The 23,198-nt window shown below is 41.8% G+C and overlaps 1 protein-coding gene across 2 annotated transcripts in view; it reads left to right on the top strand.

The window, feature by feature from the left end:
• The window catches only part of TANGO6 (transport and golgi organization 6 homolog), a 133,892-nt gene that overhangs the window by 61,821 nt on the left and 48,873 nt on the right, over window positions 1-23,198 (top strand). For both annotated transcript variants that reach the window (XM_045819056.1, XM_045819057.1), the window contains exon 15: window positions 13,018-13,158. In XM_045819056.1, the coding sequence (XP_045675012.1) occupies window positions 13,018-13,158 (141 nt within the window). The remainder of the gene's footprint in view (window positions 1-13,017; window positions 13,159-23,198) is intronic.

The raw sequence follows: 23,198 nt of genomic DNA, 5'->3' as shown, positions 1-23,198 counted from the left end.
GGGGAATAGTTTCACTATAAATCGACTCTTCCTATAACTTAATAATATGCTGACCTCATGTTTGCTCGATTGTGTGTGTGTGTGTGTGGTTTTGCTCATTTGGCAACGTGTAGCATTACATTGTAAGCAGTCTCAGTGTGTATCTTTGAAACTCATCTCTCGTGTGTGGAGCACGAGAGCACGTTACCTCACGCTGCCTGCCCCGCTGCCCACCGGCGGTCTTCACGGGTTCAGTGTGCAGGGCCTCCTCATCGCTTTCGGAGCACCAGGAAAGAGGCTTCAGAAATCCACCCCTAGGATTTATGCGGTCGACTGAGATTGTGGGTTGTGTAAACATGTAGTTCTCTGTATAGAACTCTTGATACTTGTTGCGTCTCTCATGCCAATAAGTGACATTTAAAAATAACTTACTTTAATACAAATCATGAGGCCACAGAGAAATCAGAACCCTCATACACTGCTGATGGGAATGTGAAATGGTGCAGCTGCTCCGGACGATAGTCTGACAGTTTTCTGAAGGTTAAACAGTTACCATACGGCCAGCCAGTTCCATCCTTGGATGCGTGCCCAAGAGAAGAAAACATATAGCCACATAAGAGTGATATGTGAATGCTCGTAATGGTATTATTCATAGTGGCCAAAACCCAGAAACAACCTAAATATCCATCCCCTGAAAAGTGGATAAATACAATGTGGTATATCTTTACAATAGGATATTATTTGGCAATAAAAAGGAATGAAGTGCTGATTCACGCTACAAAACGGATGAACCTTGAAAGCATGGTTAGTGAAAGAAGTCAGACACAAAAGACTACATATTGTGTGATACCATTCATATAAAACATCCAGAATAGGCAAATCCATAGAAATAGAAAGTAGATTAGTGGTTGCCAACGTCCAGGAGGAGAGAGGGATGGGACTGACTGATAATAGATATGAGGTTTCTTTGGGGACTGATGAAAATGTTTTAGAATTAGATGGTGGTCCTTGTATGACCTTGTAAATGATCCCAGAAATCACTAAATTGTGCATCTTAAAAAATAAACTTTAAAAACTCAGAGCAGTAGTTTTTCATGGAACTTGTAGGACTCTGAGGGATGGATGGGCAGGATTAGACCCCTGCAGATGGAGACCCCTGCAGATGGAGAGAGGGGATTAAAGCTGAAAGAAAAGAAGCAAAAGTAGGAAGATGCGCAAGCGCAGGGCAAGTACAAAGGAGGGAGGCAGTTCGGGTTGGTAGTGGGTGAGGAGGGAAGAGCGGGGCTGGGCTGCAGTGCGGAGCGGTCGGAGTGCTGACACCTGCACTTTTCTGTGGGCTCTTGGACACCTTTAAAGGCTCATTGTTACCAGCCCACCAGTAATGTCTCAGCTTCTGGGATTCCATGCTTATTGGTAATTATTACTTATGTAAGTCTTTTTTCTTATTTTCATTCATGATTTGCTGAGCACCAACCACATATCAGACGTAACTTAACATCATTTCATTTACTCCTTACCACACCCTATGAGGGTCGATAATATCTCCCCATTTTTCAGACAAAGAAATCCAGGCTCATGGGTTGGTACCAGTAGAAGGCCAGCCAGTGAGTGATGCAGTCCGGAGTCACGTCCAGAGCTCTCTTGTCCCTCTCCGTGCCTCCTCCCTCCCTCCATTCCGTTTCCTTACCGCTCTCAAGTCAGCATGGCCTCTGCTCTTGCAGGCAGTAGAAGTAAACTGTAGAACCAGATCATGACATTTTCAGCCAAACAAGTAAATACTTCTTAACTTCTTGGTTTCCAGAGCTCATTTCAAACCCTTGACCTCCCTACTCACATAAGCCAGCTGTCACAAAGACCGATTCACTGCTAAGGGGGCAATTGCGAGGTGCCTTGGGTAGGCGTCAGTTGCTTAAATGTCTACAAAACATTAAAAAGGTGCAGGTACCCTCCCTGAAGAACAGCTCTTTCAGTTTTGCCCTGGAGTCACCCTTTCTTCAGTAAAGTTGGAACTTGAAGGCAACTTAAGGAGAATAAAATAGTGAGAGCGCTCATAAGTGAACTGTCAAGTTCCTCATTAGACTCATCAGTAAGTACAGTATTCCTTTACTGTCTAAGAAATCAGTGCATTTTGCCGGAACTGCTTTGGTGTAACAGCTGGAAGGGCACTCTGCCCTTACCTTCCCCCCCCCAGACTGAAGCGCAAGCAGCCCGCTTCAGTTCTTGTACAAATTAAAATTCCTGATCTCCCCAGATGTGACCACGAAGATCCTTGAATCTGTTCCCACACTTAATAAGCCCAATTATATATTTTTATTAACCCTGACATAGTTCCTTTTGTTGCTGAATCATACGTTTAACATTTTTCACTGAAGCGTTAATTTCCGCTGCTTGGGTCTCGTTGAGCTCGTAGGCGGTGGTGGAACAGTGCAGTTAAGTGGGGTCTGTGCAGTTTTGGCCACTCATTTTTACATTCTTAAATTAGACTTTTAAACACGGTTTTGTTTCCTGAGTGCATGGCATCTCTGCTGTCCCTGAAGAGGCTGGGAGGCTGGGATTGAACTGAGCCTCCGGGACCAGATCACAAGCAGTGAGCTACCCGAGACCCGATGAGCTCATCTCTCCCTTCCACCTGCCGGGGCATGATCGCGCAAGCGTTCTTTCTCAGGAGAAGGCTGCTTGAGAAGCACTTTATGTCCAACTTTTGTTTTTCATGATTGGCACCCTGACTTGAGATAGGGACAGAAAGAATTGTAAAATATTTTTGGCCATTGATTTCTTTTTCTTGATGGTTTAAAATGTTTGTTCATTCATTCAACAAATATTTTTTGAGCACTTACTAGGTGGGAGGGCACTGTGAGTCATGCACTGCCTTCGTGGGATTTACAGTCAAGAGTGGGGGAAGACAGGAAGGGGTAAATATTAATCAAATAATCTCAGAAAAACCATGGGAAATATACTGAGAAGAAAAGGTACACTGTGATAGGAGAAGCTGTCTTAGGGTCACTTTACTTGACAGGGAGGGGAAGGAGGAAGTGGCCAGTAAGCTGAGATCTGGTGGATGATTAGGAATTGACTAGTACAGAGGGGAAGGGAGAGTGTTCAGGAGCGAGGGAACAGCGAAGCTGCAGTGCTGTGGCAGGGAGGGGCTGTGGGCCGGGAGGACTGTGTGAATGAATGCCTGTGTTTTACAGGACCCTTAGGGGCAGTGAAGAAGGGTGGGCCGGGTGGGCTCGGAGCACCAGGCAACCCTCCTCTAACCAGAGGACTCTGCTTTTCTCTCTTTAATTGAGCCTCCTCTAAAGATTTTATATGAAGCAGACTTCTGCTGCTTGTAAGAAAAAAAAGGATTTGAAAAAAACCCACAGTTTTAGGCCATCTATCTGACCTAGCGAGGAAGTTTTACAACACGTCATCTGTGATGTGTCATGCCACACAATTACTATTTCATCACCTGCTCCTTATCCCTGGTAGAGAACACTGTCTCTTTTTGAGCCTGTTTTCGTGAAATGCAGTGTGTATGCATTTGGCTGTGTCTGCAAATCTCTGAACTCAGTTGTCCAACCCATAGCCCTGAGCCATTGCAAAAAAAAAAAAAACACTCTAATTGCAGATGAAAAAGGTAAAACAATATGGAATTATATTAGGCCAGTGATTTTCAATTTTTTTTTCCACTGTGGGATTCATTTTTCAAAGGAGATCTAACATGAAAGTGTCAAAAATTCAAAGTGCTCTTTATTTTCTTATTTGTGCCTTTTTCTTATATATTTCACATTTTCTAGTATAAACATTTATTACTTTTATAGTCAGGAGATAATGTTGTTGTTTTTTTATTATGTGGCTGTGTAGGAAAACCGAATCATTTCATGGTAACAAGTCTCAGAGACTAGCGCAGAATGAAACAGATGGCTCCCTCCGTTGCAGCACCCCCCGCTGACCTCCTCACAACCAGGCGTCACCACATCACAGGGCGACCCGCGGCTTTCCCCCCACGCATTGATGTGATGACAGCAGAAACCTTACTGACAAACAGATGTTTTTCCCAAGTAGAGTTTTGCTTAATGAAATGGTTGCTTAGAAACCAGACCATACTAATAACTTTTCTATATTTAATTTGTAAAGTGATTCCACTTACAAAATGATTAAGTCAGAGAATACCAATTAGATAAAATTCAACATATCTATTCTTTTTTGTCTTGCAATCCAGTAGCCAGCTGGTTAAATTAGCAGCAAAATTTCACCCAGATCTGTCCATACAGGTGCTATTCATAATCAGGACCCACAAGGAAAACGGCAGCTCGGAGAGCCACCCTGCTCCGCTCTTACCCGTGATTCTCTCTGGTGGCACAGCATTTGCACTTTCACCAGCACGTGTTAGGAGCTGTGACACGGAGCTTGTTCGGTTGCCGAGAGGGTCCATTAGGTCGGCGGGTCAGAAACTGTATGTGAGGATGTAAAAGGAACTTGAAGTTAAGCTCTGCGACACAACAGTAGAGGAAAGGTTGGGAGTGAAGATGCTTGTTTGGAATGACAATTTTTATATGGGAAATATGATACGCTGACCGTCACTAACACAGAGAAATCTCAACATGCACCACATTTGTCAGGTGAATTAAAATGTCTTAAATTCGAACTAGACGAAAGTTGAAAGAAATACATTTCTGTCTTTTATTTCCAGTATGATAAGATAGCTCAGCTAAAAACAGCTGTTCTTCCATAACTAGCTGTGGTCCCTCCCAGAAGTTGTAGGCGAAGTGTTCAACGTGCAAGTGCATTTATCAGGGAGGAGGGACTCCTGAAATTTGTAGTGTCTCTGCCCGGTTTCTCTATGAAACTACAGTGGAAGAGCTATAAAGCATGGCTGCCTTGTTCCCCAACAACCACAGCTTCTAAGCCAGTCCTCGTGCCTGTCACCAACGCCCATCTCTTCATCTCATCAGGACAGTCGGCCAGGCTTAACTGAGGACAAAAAGAATTTCAGAAAAGTTTAGGTCTTGACTGTATCACTGTTTGGTGCCCAGAGCCCAGAGCAAGGCTCCAGGTCCTGAGACACCAGAGAATGGGAACGATCAGCCCTGTCTTGTCAGAGCTCCAGGCAAGGTGACAGCCCTGGGAGGCTCTGGCTCTCTCCACACTAGTGAGGGCCTGACGCATCAGTCAGCGCTGCTGATTCTGCAGCTGCTCTTTGCACGGGCTTCAGGTGAAATGCCAGCAGAAACTTAGACAACAATGCATCCGGAGCTCAGATGGCAGTCCTCCCACCGGGACCGACCATCTCGGGGTCTGTAGGAGTTACAAAGTGTTCTGTTCTCTTACCTGGATAGTCTAAAAGAGAACCACTTACTGTTTGCTGGGAAATCAGAAGCTCCTATTTTCTTTTTACCAGTATGTTTGTTTCGGTAACATAAAGGGAAGGTTAAGGTGCTTTTCTACTCTTTGAAAGCTACATAAAGAGAATTAAATGGATGACACTGTGTTTGTTTGTCAGCCATGGTCAGCTGACATGTACATTTCTCTGAACATGTAGGGCAGTGGTTACTCTCAAAGCAGTGGTAGTTGCTGTTCTTTTTTCTTGCTGCCTTACTTACTCCCTCAGTCAGTATTAGAGCAGCTTTGTTCGTATTTCTGTGCGTAAAACAGAACCCTTGACCACGTGGCGTTCTTGAGGCTCTGTTTTTCTTAGCCCTGTTCTTACTCCTCCCTCACCCTTGCCCAGAGTTATATGATAGAGACAGCCCTGCCAAAGTAGGCTCTAGGCTTTATGGTGCTGTTTTGGGTTTTATTTTATTCATTTGAGGAGGGTAGTAGAATTAAAAAATTTAGGGGCCCTACAGTAGCCCAAAGATGTTGTGGAGTGGAGGTGCTGCCAAATCACTGGTTAAAAATTGGAACTCATTAAAATCCAAGTTTTGGATTTCCTCTTGTATGGCTCCTCTGTCATCGCGAATGGTGGCAGCACCTCAAGTTAGAGCCATTTGTGAATTCCATGAACTAATATTCTATTATAATGTAATATTTAGGAAATAGTATTTAAGAGATAGACACTGGGTACAGTTCTTGCAAATTTTTAACTGTCATTCTTCACAGCTCATTAGCCTAACCCTGTTTTTCCCTCAGGCCTGAGGAATACTCACTCATCTCCAATGTTTAAAAATTTGTTGGAGCTTATCTACACTTAACACAACTTTGGAGCTTCAGAGAAACTTAACATCTAATTGACATGTTAGATATTATCATTTACTCCAATTACAAAGACAACCCAGCTATTCAGTTGAACTCCCCATACTTCCTTGATTCGATAACCAACTTCCCCACTTTGCGTACCTTCCTGGATTTGTAGAGCTGAAGTTATTGTTACTGTCCATCATAGTGAGGGGTCCCAGATGAAGCACCTGAAGTAACCTACTAAAGGGTAGTGTTCTCCTTCTCTTCAGGTTCTGCCTTGATTATCTCTGTGCAGTGGAGCTGCCAGGGAGGACAGCCACAGCTTGGTGCTTACCCTTTTGCAATCAGAAGGAAAATCGCCTTGTGCCTGATATCTTCTCTTCACCATCATTGTTCTTTTAAACTAGAGCTTCCTCCACAGGTTAATACACATTTTAGCTTCTCTTTAGTTTTTCAAAAGAACTTATTTGTATAAATTTACTTTGAAGATAGTTTGTAAAGAGTCAGAAAGTTTATCCCCTGCCCTGCCTCTACCCCCTCAGAGTTCTACTCTCCAGAGATAGCCATTCCCTCTGCCCACCCCTTTTTAGTGTTTTTTTTTCCCTAGTAATTGCCTCCTCATTTATAAAGAAAATGCTTATGCAGATGTCTTGGACATTAGTTACTTTCTGTACGTTGGGTGAGGATTTGGCACATGCGCACACACATGCACACTCATACCTGCATATCCCACCTACCGCCCTTCTCCTCTTGCCTTTCCCCATCACAGTCTTGGCTACGTCACTGGGCAGCACTCGCTGCTGACTATATGGGTGTTACTCACTGCTGAGCCCAGTTCCATCTTTTCTCTTATATATTTGCTTAGTTTTCTATGTAATTATTGCTAATTTTTAAAAAATGATCCAACAGCTCTATCAAATATGTATCATTTTTCTCCTACCTTTCTTCTCTTTACCCAGACTTCAGCCTTGGACACATATCTTGTTCTTTTCATCGTTGTGTGTTTATCTTTGTTATTCCTCAGTTGTCACTTGAGTGGGCTTTCAGGAGGAAGGGAATACAAATGTCTGTGGTCATTCTGCCATGTTTGAGTGCAGATTCTTTTTATATTGTCACCTCTGAAAGAGGCTATTCTGTTTTAAAAGGCCATGCCCCTTATTACAGATTTTTTAAAAAGTATTTGATTTATTCACTTTTTTAGAGAGAGGGGAAGGGAGAGAGAAGAAGAGGGAGAGAAACATCAATGTGTGAGAGAGACATGGTTACCTCTCACACATGCCCCCTACTGGGGACCTGGCCTGCAACCTAGGCATGTGCACTGACTGGGAATCAAACCAGTGACCTTTTGGTTCACGCTGGCACTCAATCCACTGAGTCACACCAGCCAGGGCAGGTTTTAAAACACTTATATTTAATTGAGTGCAGGCTGTGAACCAAAGGGTCACCAGTTCGATTCCCAGTCAGGGCACATGTCTGGGTTGCAGGCCAGGTCCCCAGTGGGGGCCCGGTGAGAGGCAACCACACATTGATGTTTCTCTCCCTCTCTTTCTCCCTCCCTTCCCCTTTCTTTATTAATAAGTAAATAACATCTTTAAAAAAACTTATATTTACTTACATTTGATAGGTAAATACATGGTTCAAAATTCACACATGATACAGAAAGATACAGAATAAAAAGTATTTTCACTCATATCTATCCCCTGAACTCCTCATTTTCTCCCCTGCCCAAACAACCAGTATCATTAGTTTCTTGAGGATACTTTCAGAACTATTTTATGAGTGTATTTTCTCTATGTACACAAATCATTGAATTCTGTACATATTGTTTTATACCTTGCTTTTCACTTCACTTCACTTAAAATCTTAGCATTTATTTCATATCAGTTCTTAAAAAGCTTATTTATTTTTTATGGATGCATTGTATTCTGTTGTATCAATGACCACAACTTAATCAATCCTCTGTTAATGAACATTTGTTTTCAATCTTTCCAAAGAGTGCCACAGTGATGATTTTGTACAGAGGTGATTTTCTACTTATGATACAATATTTATTAGGATAAATTCCTAGAGTTGAATTTCTGCCTTACCACAGAATTCAGATGTGTAAACATTATTCTTACAAATGCAAGACAGACTCTTTGAAATGTGAAATGTTTGATTTGTTTTCCCATTCAAATAACAAATCATTGTCTACCTCTTCCCACTCACCCTGCAGGGGCAACCAAAACAGATTTAAACATAAAAAGAAGCTGATGCTCCGCTCTTGGCAGTAGGTTTCCCTTTGCATTCAAGATGTACAGTATTTTCTCCCTTTTTCTTCTATTCTAAAAACCTCAAAGGGTAGATATGAAGTATTTTCTTATAGTTTTTTATAATAACTTTTGGAGATATAATTGAAATACCATATGATTCACCCATTTACAGTATGCAATGCAGTGGGTTTTAGTAAATACACTCACAGAATGTGTAACCATTGCCACAACCAATTTTGGAAAGTTTTTATCGTTCCAGAAAGAAACTCCATACCCACTAGCAGTCACTCCCTATTTCCCGCCAACTCCCACAGCCTGAATCTACTTTCTGTCCATAAATTTGCCTATTTTGGATATTTCATCTAAATGGAGTCACACAGTAATTGCGGTTTTGCATTTCTTACATTTTTTCGGCTGAAATACCCGAGAGGTTAGAGTAGGTGGTTTTCCAGGTTGACGTGGGATTTGGAGAGGTAGGTGGTTATCTGCCTGGGGGAATGAGGCAGGTTAGTCTTGGAGTGGGGGTGGCTTGGCGGGCTTAGGGACAGAGCCAGTCAGCAAAGGCCTTGGGCGCTGAGCTGTCCTCCCGTGCAGGCGAGACTACACCAGCACTGCTGTCACTGCCAAAGGTCCGTCCACAGAGCCACTGAGCAGCATGCGGAGGGACCACCTTGAAGCCAAAACCACTTTGAACAGAGTACGTTTCTGGCTCTATCATGAAAGTCATCGGGAGAAAAAAAAGTCACTTTACAAAGTTGATTGTCTCTGTTTTGTTGTATACAGTACTTTTAATAATATTTTTAAAGGTGATATGCCCATATCCTATGCTTTTCCCCAAAACGCAGGTCAGAATGCTTTCATGAACTCTTGCTGGTTTGTTCATTTCGCCTTTACCTGCTGTGTATCTTATCTGTTACCACATCTTGAAACCGCAGTCATTTTCTTAGGATCAGAGCAGGAGTGGCTATCTCTCTCAGACAATCATTTGCTTCTTGTTGCCCAAGAGATTGATGTGTCATGTTTCCTTGAAGCCTGTGCTGATCCAGAAATTACCTCATTTTCCCATTACAAAGGAGTTATCTGGTGTGAGGGGCCAAGGTTCATGCGAAGGTTACGGCCATGTTTCCTCAGTTGTCACAATTCAGAAAGCTTTTCAAATAGGAAACAGAAACAGCTATACCACGTCTCATCCCCGCACATCGTTATACTGTCGTAACCGCCATATATGATTCTCTTCACTGCCCTTGTCCTCTGTGGATTTATAAACTCATAGGTGGCAACCGTGTCCTAAAAGATAACACTCAAACAGTCAGAGGGCCATTTGGCAGCAGCCTGTGGAGCAGCCCAGCAGGAAGATAAATAAACAATTGCTAATGGGACTGTGGGAAGCAAGGAAATTGTACTTTGCTATTGGCAACATCTTAATGCAAGATTGGGAGAATTTAAAGCTCCCTAGTGGAATTAAAAGTTTGGCATTATAGGAAAAGTAAAAATAAAAAATCTGAAATTAAAAAAATATGTATCTGAAGAAGGCTGTGTTTGATTGAAAATAATCAAACTGGCAGATGCATAAAGGATATTTATTGGCTGGTAGATCCAGAGAGTCTAACTGGCCGGACCCAGGGGTTCACAGCATGCCATCAGGTCTCTGCTTCTCTCCCTTCTCTCGGCTTCCCCCTCCTCTGCGTTGGCACCATTTTGGGTGGGCTTTCTCCACGCAGTGGCCACTGGCAGCTTCAGGTGAATCAACAGGAAAGAAAAGTGAGAAGAACTCATCTTTCCCAGTAGTTCCCACGGGGCTTCAGGATTGAATGGCATTGCCTGTTCCTGAACTGGCCATTGCGGTGGGGATGGGAGGCAACGTCCTGCCCGACCAGCCTGGGACTTGAGTTCGCATGTGGAGGGAAAGTAGGACGTTAGCTCCAAGCACAAAGGCTGAAGGGGGGGTGGAGGATACCTACCAAAGGAACACCTGGTGCCACCACTGGGAGGGAGAAGGTGCTGTGTGCCACCGAAAGTGCCTGATACGGGGAGGGAGTGAAGAGCTCATTCTGAAGCATGTCGAAGCATATATAGAAGAATAATATGCTCATACTGTTCTCTGCCAAAGATTAATGAGAGAAAATAGGCATAAATGACAGTAGGAGGGATTTTAATAATAGATGTGCTTTAGAAAAGCTAGATATAGATCAAAGTTTTATAAAGCCAATCCCATTTTCCCACTGATTTCCATTATAAAGTCACAACCTTTTATTCCCAAAAAGGAAGCAGATCTGTCAGGTTTTTTGGCTGAGAACTTCTAATGAAAAGTAGTTATGATAGCAACAGATCTGTAATATGCATGAGGCCTTGTAATATATCAGCTATCCAACATCTACGGGAATGGCAGTTACCAAGCACCATTCATTTTTCCTCTGGGGCTCTTTCAGAACTTGGAAGCTGTTTCCTTTCTCTCCCTTAGTAAACAAGACGTTTATCTTTTCTTAAGCCGTGGACCTTTTTCCTGTGCTAGGATGTTTCTAATTCCACCTTGGACCTCCAAGAAGTTGTCCATTGTTTTACATAATAGAGCTAACTACAAATGCAGGGTCACATTTTGCCAACAGGGAAGCTATCTAATTCAGGTTCTGCCACAGCCTGAAACTCCCTTAAGAGCAGAGCTTCTGTTTGTATTAAATTGGCGGCTGCATAAAGAGAGCTGCGACTTAGGACCACCTGCAGAGACTTCCCAGGCTTTTCCTGAAGCAATGAAAAGGTAGGGGTGGGGAGAGCAGAAGAGAGGATGGGCAGGCAAGCACAGCCCTCAGCAGGTGCTCCGCCTTTTGTATATCTAATTTAGAAGAGAATGGAATCACAACCTATAACAGAAAATGGTATGTAGACTTTGCCTGCAAGATTGTCAAGTTTAAACAGGAGAATGCTTAACTCAGGTAAAAAAAATAATTACAGATTTCTCAAACATTTATATTACTCATTCCCCATCTTCTCTTTTTTAATTCCTGAAATTTATATCAAGACTGTATCTTTGAACTCTTTTTTTTGTTCATTCATTCATTAAACAAATAGTTATTGAGCACCTGCTGTGTGCCGGCGCTCTTCTAGGCATTGAAGCTGTAACAGGGAATAAAACAAAATCCCTCACTTTGTAGAGTTCACATATTAAGGAGGAGAGCAGTCGATAAATAAGCAACTATGTAATGTGTCAGGTACTGCTAAGTGCTGAGAAGAAGAATGAAGCAGGGAGAACAGGACAGAAAGTGGTGAGAGAAGGAGGCTGCCGTTTTATACATGACAAACGTGGTATTTGAACAGAGCCATGATGGGGTTTGGCGAGCAAGCAGTGAGGCTCCCTGAATGAGGAGTAGCCTGGGCAGAGGGGGAAGTAAGGCGGTCAGTCTGCTCTAAGAACAGACTGGAGTTGCTGGACGACAGGGAGTGGTGGTGAGTGTGGGAGAGTGTGGTGAAAGATGAGGTCAGAGAGAAAGCAGAGGCATGTGGAGAGTGGGCGCTGCTCGTATTCAGGGCAGAAGGGAAACCACTGAAGGATTTGGACAGAAAAATGATGGGGCCTGATTTATGTTTTAACCAGAAAGTTCCGGCTGCAATTAGGGAATAGGGTAGAAGCAGAGAGACCAATTAGGAGATCATTGAAAAAAACCAGACCAGAGATGATGAACCACCATTTGAGATGGAGGTGGTGAGAAGCATTCTCATCTTGGATATATTTTGAAATTCATATATCCTTCGTTTGCTTTTTCTTTTCTTTTTTGTCTCACTATTCTTAAGAAGCGTATAACTTTGCCCACCTACCCAACCCCAGTGATGGAATTGTATTTGTATGCTTTGAGACCAGGGGCTTTATTTCTGGTCCTGTTTGAGGTCATTCTCTCCTTCCTCTACCCCTCTAAAGTTTGCTTGCTATGGAGCTGGGCATAGATAATGGTAACGCTGTTGCCGATGACACACTTGGGAGGTGCTGGCATGATGGGCGAAGGGATCAGCAAGCCCCAGGAAGGGGGACTCACGAGCGGGATCCTCCCTATTTCTGATCAGGGGACTCAGCCATAAGCCTCTATCTGCTACTGATCATGCCCACATGCTCTGAAGACATTTCCTTGTGGAAACTGCTCTTGTTTTCGACAGTTTTACAGAGAGGACTCATACTGGCACGGAGAACTGCAGCAGAGACAGGAATCACTGCTCTGCCTCCAGCTGATGTGTTGGCAGGGACGGTAGTAGATACAGAACCCTAAAGCCTCAGAATCAAGATTCCTAGAAGGCATTTAATCCAGTTGTCTGCTGCTGTTGGGTGAATCCCTACCATGGCTGTAATCATCTAGCCTCTGCTCCAAGAGTCTGTAATTCATAGATCGTAGAATGTCAGTGCTGGAAGTGATCTTGGAGATCACAGATGCCTGGAACTAGAAGAATCAAGGGTCTGGCCTCCCAGACCCATGTTCTTTCCACTCACTATGTTGTCCCTTCAGATAAATGGCAGCAGCCCTTGCTGAGAATAACAGAGGTGGGTTTAAATGTCTCTGAGGTCATCCCACCACAGGCCGTCTGGGTTTATTTGCCTTTCAGTCCTAAACAGTAATGACTTCTCTTCTTATTTTCTACCCAGGTGTTGCCCTGCTCACAGATGTGTACCCTGAGAAAATCTTGCTTGGCCTGTTGGCTCAGTACGACGGCAGTAAGGACAAGCACACCCCGGAGACCAGAATGAAAGTCGGGGAAGTCCTGATGCGGATTGTCAGGGCGTTAGGTGAGTTTTCTTGTTCCATCCATCTGAAACGGGGTGGTGGAGCAGCATGGCTTCGGAACCAAAGTCTCTACACCTGGAGGCTTGGTATGCTGCCATGGCGAGGGCAGAGATGCTCTTAAACATTTCGCAATGCACAAGACAGCTCCCTACAGAAAAGAGTGATCTGGCCCAAAATGTCCATCCAGCTCCTCTGGAAAGCTCCTATTCTAGAGCTCATGGGGGCCATTCCATTTCTGCTGTAACTCAGATGTGTTAGTCAAACCCAGGAATGCCATGTACAGTAATTCAGGTTGTTCACAGCTGTAAAAAGTCCAAGAGGCATCACTGTGCAAATGGCGTGCCTGGAGTTGTACAGTACTCCAGCACCTGCACCATCAACTGCCATCTCACTGGACAGAGTTCGAAAAGTTACTCATTCCTTTCTGTAGTAGATTTACTGGCGCTTTCCGATGTGGAAGCTTCTGCATGTGGCTAACATTATCTGTTTTATACCAATCTTATGGCGTAATTTTTTAGTGGATAGTCGTTTCTGATTCCTGCTAAATATGAGAATATGTCCTCATTAGAGCCTGTGGCCACCCTTGAAGTGATTATGTATGCCTGCTACCCATTTTTTTGCCTTTCTTTTACATTTATTGTACCATAATATAAACTAAAGTATATTTTAAATTATCCCTTATATTTAGGGACTATTTTATATCTTTTTTTTTGCTGATATTTCTTTCTCATTCTAAGGAAAAAGAAAGAAAAATAAATGAAATTGGTTTTTTAATTTGTATGTGGCTGTTGTTTGAATCCTGAACTTGGGCCAGAAATCCTTGATGGAAAAAACACTTTCCACCTCTGCCCATTGTAATACCCAAACATTCTCTGAATTCTAATTCAATTTCCTGCTTTTGTCAAGTTCCAGATCATATAAATTCCTGGGTAATTTGGTAGTTCTTCCCTAATGCTCAAAGTTTTTTAAGTCTTGAATATATATTTTTAAATCTTAAGGGTAGTGACATCAGTGTAGTTCAGTTCAGAAATATTTCTTGTATAGTTACCGTATGCGCCGGGGAAATAGGAGCCTGAGAAAAGCCACAGTCTCTTCCTGCAGGGACATTGCGGTGTAGTGGGAGAAGTCAGCTCAGACTCAAGTCGTCTCAGAAGGTGACAGGCCTGTGGAGGGTATTACGGGAACACAGAGGAAATGGTCTCGTCTGTCCTTTTTCTTCTCAAGACCCTATGGTTGAATGTGGCAGTGTGCTACGGGGCAACATTAGTCCCTCATCACTATCACAGCACAGCCAAGCAATTTCTGAAAAAGAGCTTTTGTATGATAGTTTTCAGAGATTCTCATCTCACGCATAGGCCTAATTAAGGTGAAAAGGGAGGTTGCATGTGTGAATAATTGGGTACCAGTACTGGGTACCAGTTGGGCATTCATAGATGTCAGCAGCAATAAACAACAGTCAGGGATTAGAGTTCATATATATGTATACATATATGAACTCTCTCTATATACATATATATGTGTATGTGTATACACACATATTTTTTTAATTGTCACCTGAAGATATGCTTATTGATTTTACAGAGAGAGGAAGGTGGGGGAGAAAGAGAGAGAGAAATATCGATGTGAGAGAGAAACATCAATCAGTTGCCTCCTGTGTGCACCCTGGCCAGGGTCAGAACCCGCAGCCCAGGTATATGCCCTGACCAGGGGTCAAACCCACTGCCTTTTGGTGCATGGGATGATGCTCCAACCAACTGAGCCACCCAGCCAGAGCAGAGTTCACATATTTTAAAAGGAGAATTTTTCGGCAAAATTCAGAGGATCGGATGAAATGCTTCTTGCCAAGTCCGCCTAGGTTAGCATTGGAATAGTTCAATTCAACAAATATTTATATTAATATAAGTTGGAAATACTTACCTGGTCAGAATTGAAGGTTGAAGGCCAGACTGAATAACTATTTCTTTCTCTTTCTCTTCTTTTTTTCCTTCCTCATGTCAGTTTTTTTCAGAGGTGTAAGTTTAAAGTCTGTTTATAGACTTTGCTCCTCCTAATTGTATCAGTAATACGTGGTAATTTTGGACAATTTGGAAAATATTATAAAGTAAAACAGAGGAATTACATAGTTTCACTATTCAGAAGTAACTACTTTTTGTTTATAATTTGATATTTTCCTCTAGTTTCCTTTTTCCTTAGAATTATAATTATACTGTATATATACTGCATTTTTTAATTTAACAATGTTTACAAGCACTTTTCCACATCATTAAATATTTCTTGAAAAATAAGATTTATTGGTTTAATTTGAATTTATTATCATAATATTTAATTATCTTCTAGAAAGCAATTATTGTTTAATTAGGTTTCCAGGCTTCCTTTCTTTATGAGGAACTTTTTAGGATTATGAGAAGTGCGCTATTGTTTATTCTTTTTTAAAAAGATTTTATTTATTTATTTTTACAGAGGGGAAGGGAGGGAGAAAGAGAGGGAGAGAAATATTAGGGACCTGGTCTGCAACCCAGGCATGTGCCCCGACTGGGAATCGAACTGGCAACTCTTTGGTTCACAGGCCAGTACTCAATCCACTGAGCCACACCAGCTAGGGCCTATTGTTTATTCTTATACATAAATCCTTTTAGTGAGTCTTTACTTCTTTCTTTAGGATTGGTTCCTACTAGGGAGATTACTAGGTCAAAGTATATGCACGCTTTTAAGGTTCTTACTATTTAGTGCTAAGTTGCCCTCCAGAAATGTACACTCATGTCAGCAGTGAATGAGACTGTGAATGTTTCATAAAGAAAAATTATTCCATGGCTTCAGACCTGATTTCTAACCCTGATCAGCTGTCTCCCAAATGTATACCTTTGCTGCCAGAATGAATGGTGGAACCTGTCAGAGACTGTGGTGGGTGGGTGGGTGGGCCGATGGAAGGAAGGAGTGGGGTGAAGGGAAGGACTGATGGGCGGAAGGGCGGATGCATGACTCAGTGCACTCGCTGTTGCTCAGGGAGAGCAACTCGGATCTGCTAGTGTCATCACAATACACAAAGAATAGCACTGAATTATGTCTGAAGGCAGAATGTAGTCTTCTATTCAGCAAGCTCAAACAAGTTCCAGTTTATTCTAGATCAGAAGTTTCTAAAAATAAGAGCAAAAATAGCCATATTCATGTTGAAGATATTCATCTAAAGAGTTTGCCTTCAGTGAAATCTATAGGAAAGATCAGGAATTAATTTTTGGAATGAAGAACGAAGGGAGAGAACTAAATCTCAGGTCTCTGCTGGAGTGTGCCAGGGTAAGTAGAATGGCACCCAGGATGCTGGGGCAAATCGACTTATACTTCTATCAGGTTACCAGGTACCTTTTCTCAAATTACTCTATTTTCCAGGAAAAGAGTGGGTCCTGGGTTTAGGGTATATTTCTAACTCTTAAAACCTGCAAAACACCCTTACTTAATATGCTTTGTCAACTCTTCTCCATATCACCTGCTGACAACCATCTTTTTCTAGCCAGTTGTAGAAAACAAAGGAAAATAGAATAATTAGATTTGTCCAGCCGGCTACTGTGAGTACCAATTGGCTTGATGTGGGAATTAAGATGAGAGAAGGAGCCCTGACTGGTGTGGCTCCATTGGTTGGGTGTTTTCCTGAAAAGCAAAAGGTCACCAGTTCAATTCCTGCTCAGGGCACCTGCCTAGGTTGCAGGTTCGGTCCCCGTTTGGGGCGCCTACAATAGGCAACCAAGGGATGTTTCTCTCTCACATCTATGTTTCTCTCCCTCTCTTTCTCCTTTCCTTCCCTCCTACCCTAAATAAATTAATTAGGGTTTTTTTGTTTGTTTGTTTAATGAAAGAGGAGCTTTAAAACAGCTACATAGCCCTGGTTGGGTAGCTCCTTTGGTTAAAGCATCATTCTGATATGCCAAGTTGTGGGTTTGATCCCTGGTCAGGGCACATGTAAGAATCAACCAGTGAATGCATAAACAAGTGGAACAACAAGTCAATGTTTTTCTTTTTCTCTCTCTCTAAAGTCAATAAATAAAAATTTTAAAAAATACAGCTACATAATATTTTATAGTATGGATATACCACAACTTACAAAATTTATTCAGCCATTCCTCTGTGAATGAACCTCTATTTTTCCCCTGTGACATGCAGTATTGCAATATAAATTCTCGTATATGTGTGCTAGTAGAAATATATTACACATGTGCATATTTTATATATATGTATGAATACAAATTTGGTATTTGCCAAAGTGGAATCACTGGGTCAAAGGATGTTTACATTTTAAATTGCCTATATACTGATAGATTACTTTCTAAAATTGTGGGTGAGATTGTGCTTTTTGAATCTCTGCTATGTCTGTTGCCAAATAGAGAAAAGTATCTTTTGAAAATTATGTTCTTCAAAGTGAATGGACTAAGAAAGTCCTCTTTTTTGTTGTTTGTCTTGATTGCAATGGCGAAAAACATCTTGATTTAAGAAATACAACATTAATACATTTTGCTATCAAGTGCTTTACAAGAGCAGTCAAGGAATGACAAAATAAATCACCTTTAGAAGTATCTTACTCAAAATTTGCTTAAAGGTGCAGCATAATAACCAATTACCTCAAGGCCTTCTAATTAAGTAATTTCCAGAAATATTTTAACTTTTAATTTACTAATTTAAAAGTTTTACTTTATGGACTTTTTTTTCATAATATGTCATTTGGTTCTCTTCTGTGTAATAAACAGCCCCAGAATTTAACGGTCTAAAACCACATCTGTCTGTTCAGAATTCTGTAACGTGGGTAAGGCTTGGCGGGGGCAGCTCCTCTCCGCTCCACGTTGCGTCCTCTGGGCTCAGGTGCTGGTGCTTTTGCTGCATGTAGTGTAGGCTGGGCTCACCCAGGGGACTGCATTCACCTGGGGTCTTGACTGGAGGGTCTCATTGCCCCTCCACATGGCTTCTCTCTGTCCCTGCATGTGGACACTCATCATTTGGTTGTTGGACCAAACTTCTTTCCAGCATGGGGAATGGTTTCTCAGAAAACAAAAGCAGAAGCTGCCAGGCCTGTTAAGGGCTAAACCTGCAACTGGCTTACTATGGCTTCTGCCATATTCTACTGTCAATGTAAGTCATAAAACCAGCGCAGATTCAAGGGAAAGGGAAGTAGCCTCTAATTCCTGGAGATGGAAATAGCATTATGTTCAGGGATGGCGTGTTGGCAGCCATATCGACATACTAATTGCCACACTACCAAAAGTAGTGCATGCTCACCACAAGCCTAGCAGTACAGAGAAATATAAGGAGAAATCGGGTGTGTCCCAAATATTAGTTACATTTACTGTTGTCACCTCCCAAGATAAATAGTGATAATAGTTTTGTATTATTCTTTTACACCTTTCCCTGTACTCATATGGATATATGCAAAAATATATGAGCTTCTTGTGTAGGCTTTTATTTCCCTCTTTTACAAAAGCAATTTTTTTAAATTAAAGTTTTTATTTATTTACTTTTAGAGAGAGGGGAAGGGAGGGAAAAAGACATGGAGAGAAACATCAATGTGTGAACGATACATCACCTGGTTGCCTCTCACACACCCCCAACTGGGGACCCGGCTGGCAACTCAGGCACGTGCCCTGACTGGGGAGTGAACCTGCAGCCTTTCAGTTCGCAGGCCAGCGCTCAGTCCTCTGAGCCACACCAGTCAGGGCTAAAAAACAGAAAACAGAAAACCAAAGAACTCAGAATCTTAATATACTTTTACTATTACTCTTACTATTATGTGCTTTCTTTGAAATCACCTTTACCAAGGTATAATTTGCATTAAATAAACTGCTCCCATTTTAAGTCTACATTTCAGTGAGATTTGATATAAAATCCATGTAACTATCACTACAATAAAAATAGAGAACGATTTCATCACCTCTAAAAGTTCCTTTGGGCCCAGACGACCTCCCATTCACATCCTACCCCAGGCAACCACTGATATGCTTTCTGTGACTATAGATCAGATTTATCTGTTCTAGTGTTTTATGCAAATGGAATCATTCAGTGTATAGATACCCTTTTGCATTTGACTTCTTTTGCTCAGCATAATATTTTTGAGATTCATCCATGTTGTTGTGTATATTAGCTTTTCACTACCTTTTGTTGCTAAGTAGTATTATTTTATGTGAATATACCGCAATTTTTTCATACATTTACCAGTTGATGAATACTTAGGTTGTTTCCAGTTCTGAGCTGTTAACGTGAACATAGCTGCTATGAACATTCAGATATACCTTAACATCTCTGGGCCTCGGTTTCTGCATCTATAAAATGATCTTAGTAATAATACTTTATGGAGCTCTTGTGAGGCTTGCAGGAGTTATTAAATGTAAAGTGCCAGGTTTATAATCAGCAGGTATGTAATAATAATGTTACTTTTTATTACCTCCAGCTCTAGGTAGTGACTCTGCAGTCACTGAAGCTGCAGGCCAGTAGGGAGACTAGTCCGTTAAGGGTAGACTTTCAACCACCTCAGGGGGCGGGGGGGCGGGGGGGAGAAACTAAATCCAAACCAGGCCTCTTGCGTACGGCCGGGGGACTAGATTTGTTCAACCCCTCACACACAAGAATGAAAGGTAGAGTTACCACTGGGAGCAAGCTTCTGTCTTGGAAGACAGATAAAGACACGGCACCCCGCCCCCGCCGTCCCCCACCAGCTGCTGCTCACTGGTGACGAGGACTAATTTCTAGTAATTTCCCAAGGACGAGAGCCCCTGAAGTAAAACTACTTCCGAACTGGGTCACCTGCAATATCGGTTTCTTCTTTCTGCTGAATTGTTCCCATCTTCGTGCAAACATGACTTAATATATATTTTTTAACAAATAAACAAAACATGTCTCTTATCCCCATTTCCCCTTCCAAACATAGCCCCTATTTCCCTGGTTTCCTCCAGAGTAAAACTCTTTGAAAAAGTTGTCTGGACTTTCGGGCTGCACTCCCTTTTCTTTTTCTGCCCATGTCACCCCAATGGGACTTTCATCCCTAACATTCCTATATCAGCCAAAATGTTGAAAAGGCCAGTGATCAGTCCTTTGTCCTCATGTTACCTAACCCCCCAGTAGCACTGGACGTTTGACCACTGCCTCCATTTGAAACCCCTTCCTCTCCAGGCCTCCCTGGCTGTAGACTTGCCTGATTCTCTTCTTTCCTCATGGCTGTTCTTTAGTCCCTTTAGCTGCTCCTCCCGCACTGCCAGACCTCCAAAGACTGGAGTCCGCTGAGGCTCCGGCTCAGTCCTCTTCGCTTTTCTATACACACGGTGCTACTCATGCCCTGGTCCGTCTAGCTAGAGGTTTACCAGTGGTATTAACATATTTTGCAAAGAACCAGCCTTTAGTTTAATTAATTGTCTTTTGGTTTTCTATTTCATTGATTTTTCCCTCCTATATTTAATATTGTTTTCTATATTATCTGTTACTGCAAAACAAATTACCTGAAAACGTACCAAATTAAAACAAGCAGCATTGACCTCACAGTTTCTGTAAGCTGGGGGTCCACCTGGCTTAACTGGGTGCCTCTGCCCCGAGGCCTCTCAGAAGGCTGCCGTCAAGGCGTTGCTGGCCGGTGGTCTCATCTGAAGGATCAGCTGAACACAGAGCCCTTGCAGGCTCACTCACATAGTTGGCAAGACTCAGGGGCTTGTGGGCTGTTGGACATAAGGCCTCAGCACTTTGCCGACTGTTGACCAGCAGCCTCTCTCAGTTCTTTGCCACAAGGGCCCATCCATAGGGCACAACGGTGGCACCTGGATTCCACCAGAGCGAGCAAGCAAGAGAGCAAGGGAGGGCGAGCAAGGTGGAATCTTGGTTCTCCTGTAACCTAATCTCAGAATTGACAACCACTTTTGTCCTCTTCTCTTTGTTACAAGCAAGTTACTAGATTCAGTCCCAATTCAGAAGGAGAGAATTATACAAGGCATGAATACCAGGAGGCGGGGGTCGTAGGGGACCATTGTAGAGGCTCCCTACAACACCTTCTTTCTGGTAACTTTTGGTTTAATTTGCTTACTTTCCTAGTTGCTTAAGGTGGAAGCTTCGTTCACTGACTTTGGACCTTTCTTTTCTAAAGTAAACATTAAAACCTAAATTAATCTGTAAGAACTATTTTAGCTGTATTCCCCAACTTTTGATGTATTTTCATTTTCATTCGTTTCAAAATGTTTTCTAATCTTGCTTATGATCTCTTTTCTACCATGGATTACTTAGAAATGTAGTGTTTGTTGTTTAGGTTTCAAATATTTGTAGATTTTCCAGGTAACTTTCCATGATTGTTTTCTAATTTCTTTGCCGTTGGGGAACATAACGTGTATTATTTCAATCATTTTAAATGTACCGAGACTTATTTGACGACCCGGGATACAGTCTTTCTGGATGCATGTTCCACGTGCACGTGGAGCTGTGGCCTGTGAATGTCAATGAGCTCCGCTCGGTCGGTGTATTGCGAGCGTCTGCTCCTGTGTGCATGCGCAGTCAGAACGTTTGTCTGCTTGGTGAATCGACCCTTCATCCTTGTTTTTCATTCCTTTTGCCAAAGTCTAATTTTTGTGATGTTAATACAGCCACACCATCTTTCTTGAAATTTGTGTTTTCATGGTATATCTGTTTCTATTCTTTATCTCTTAATGCGTTAATGTCTCTGTATTTGAAGCGGATTTTTGTAGGCACTATATTGTTGTTCTTGCTTTTTTAAATCCAGTCTGTACTCAATGCACTTTCTGTCTTTTAACCCTAGTCTTTTAAATAGTTTAGACCGTCTACGTTTAATGTAATTTTAATATGGTTGAGTTTAAATCTACCATCTTGCTGTTTCTCTCATCTGTTCTTTGTTCCCTTTTCCTTCTGTCTTTTGTGTTGATGAAGTATATTTGATGATTTTTAATCTCCACTCTTGGCTTGTAAACTATATGTCTTTGTTTAATTTCCTAGTCTTCATTCTAGGACTTCAGTTATCTCTATGTATGTTAGAATATTTCTTATTGTCCTCAGGCTCTGTTCTTTTTTTCTTTTCTTTTTTTGACCTTTTTTTCTCTCTCTCTGCTTCAGATTGAACAGTTTCGGTTGCTCTGTCTTCAAGTTCATGGACTCTTTTCTTTCTCATCTTCAATTCTGCTATTTGGCTCATCCGGTGAAATTTTTATCTTACATATTGTATTTTTCATTTCTAGGATTTCAAATTTGGTTATTTTTCCCCATTTGGCTCTTTTTACATTTGCTGCTTCTTTGTTGAGATTTCCTAGCTTTTTTTATTCATTAAAAGCATATTTTCATTATATCATGTGATTTCCTTGTGTACAGAATGTAAACAATAAAATACGTGAACAAACAAACTAGAAACGGACTTGTGATACAGAGAACAGACCGGTGGTTGCTGGAGGAGAGGGGACTTTGGGGCTGAGTGAAAAAGGTACAGGGATTAAGAGTAACTAATTGGCAGTTACAAAATAGTCATGGGGATGTAAAGTAAAGCACAGGGAATATAGTCAATAATATTGTAATAACTATGTGTGGTGCCAGGTGGGTACTTGAAATACCAGGGGAAACACTTTGTAAAGTATATGATTGTCTAACTGTTATGCTGTACGCCTGAAACTAATACAGAATTATATAGAATGTAAACTATAATTGAAAAAAGCGTATTTTCCTTTACCTCATTGAACATATTTATAATAGCTGCCTTAAAATCCATGTCTAATAATTAAAATGTCTTTGTCATTTCAGCCTTAGTCTCTGCTGATTATCTTTCTCCTTGAGGATGGTCTTTTTTTTTATTATAAGTGATTTTGGATTATATCCTGGGCATCATGAATATCGTGTTGGAGGATTGTGGATTCTGTTATAGTTCTCCAAACTCTGGAGTTTTTATCTATGACGGGTTTTCTGTTTGATTTTTGGGTTGGTTTGTTTTGGTAATCCCGTCATCATTTTTACCCAGCTGTTGAATTTTTGTTTTATCAGGCAATTAGCTGCAGCCTTTGTCTTGCCTGCAGTGGGCGGAGCTTAGATCTCAGGT

This window comes from Phyllostomus hastatus, unplaced genomic scaffold, assembly GCF_019186645.2.
Source record: "Phyllostomus hastatus isolate PE091 unplaced genomic scaffold, TTU_PhHast_1.1 phas_scaffold_345, whole genome shotgun sequence".
Taxonomy (NCBI): Eukaryota; Metazoa; Chordata; class Mammalia; order Chiroptera; family Phyllostomidae; genus Phyllostomus; species Phyllostomus hastatus.
The sequence above is the reverse complement of the archived record's forward strand: the minus strand, read 5'-3'. Positions and strand labels throughout refer to the sequence as shown.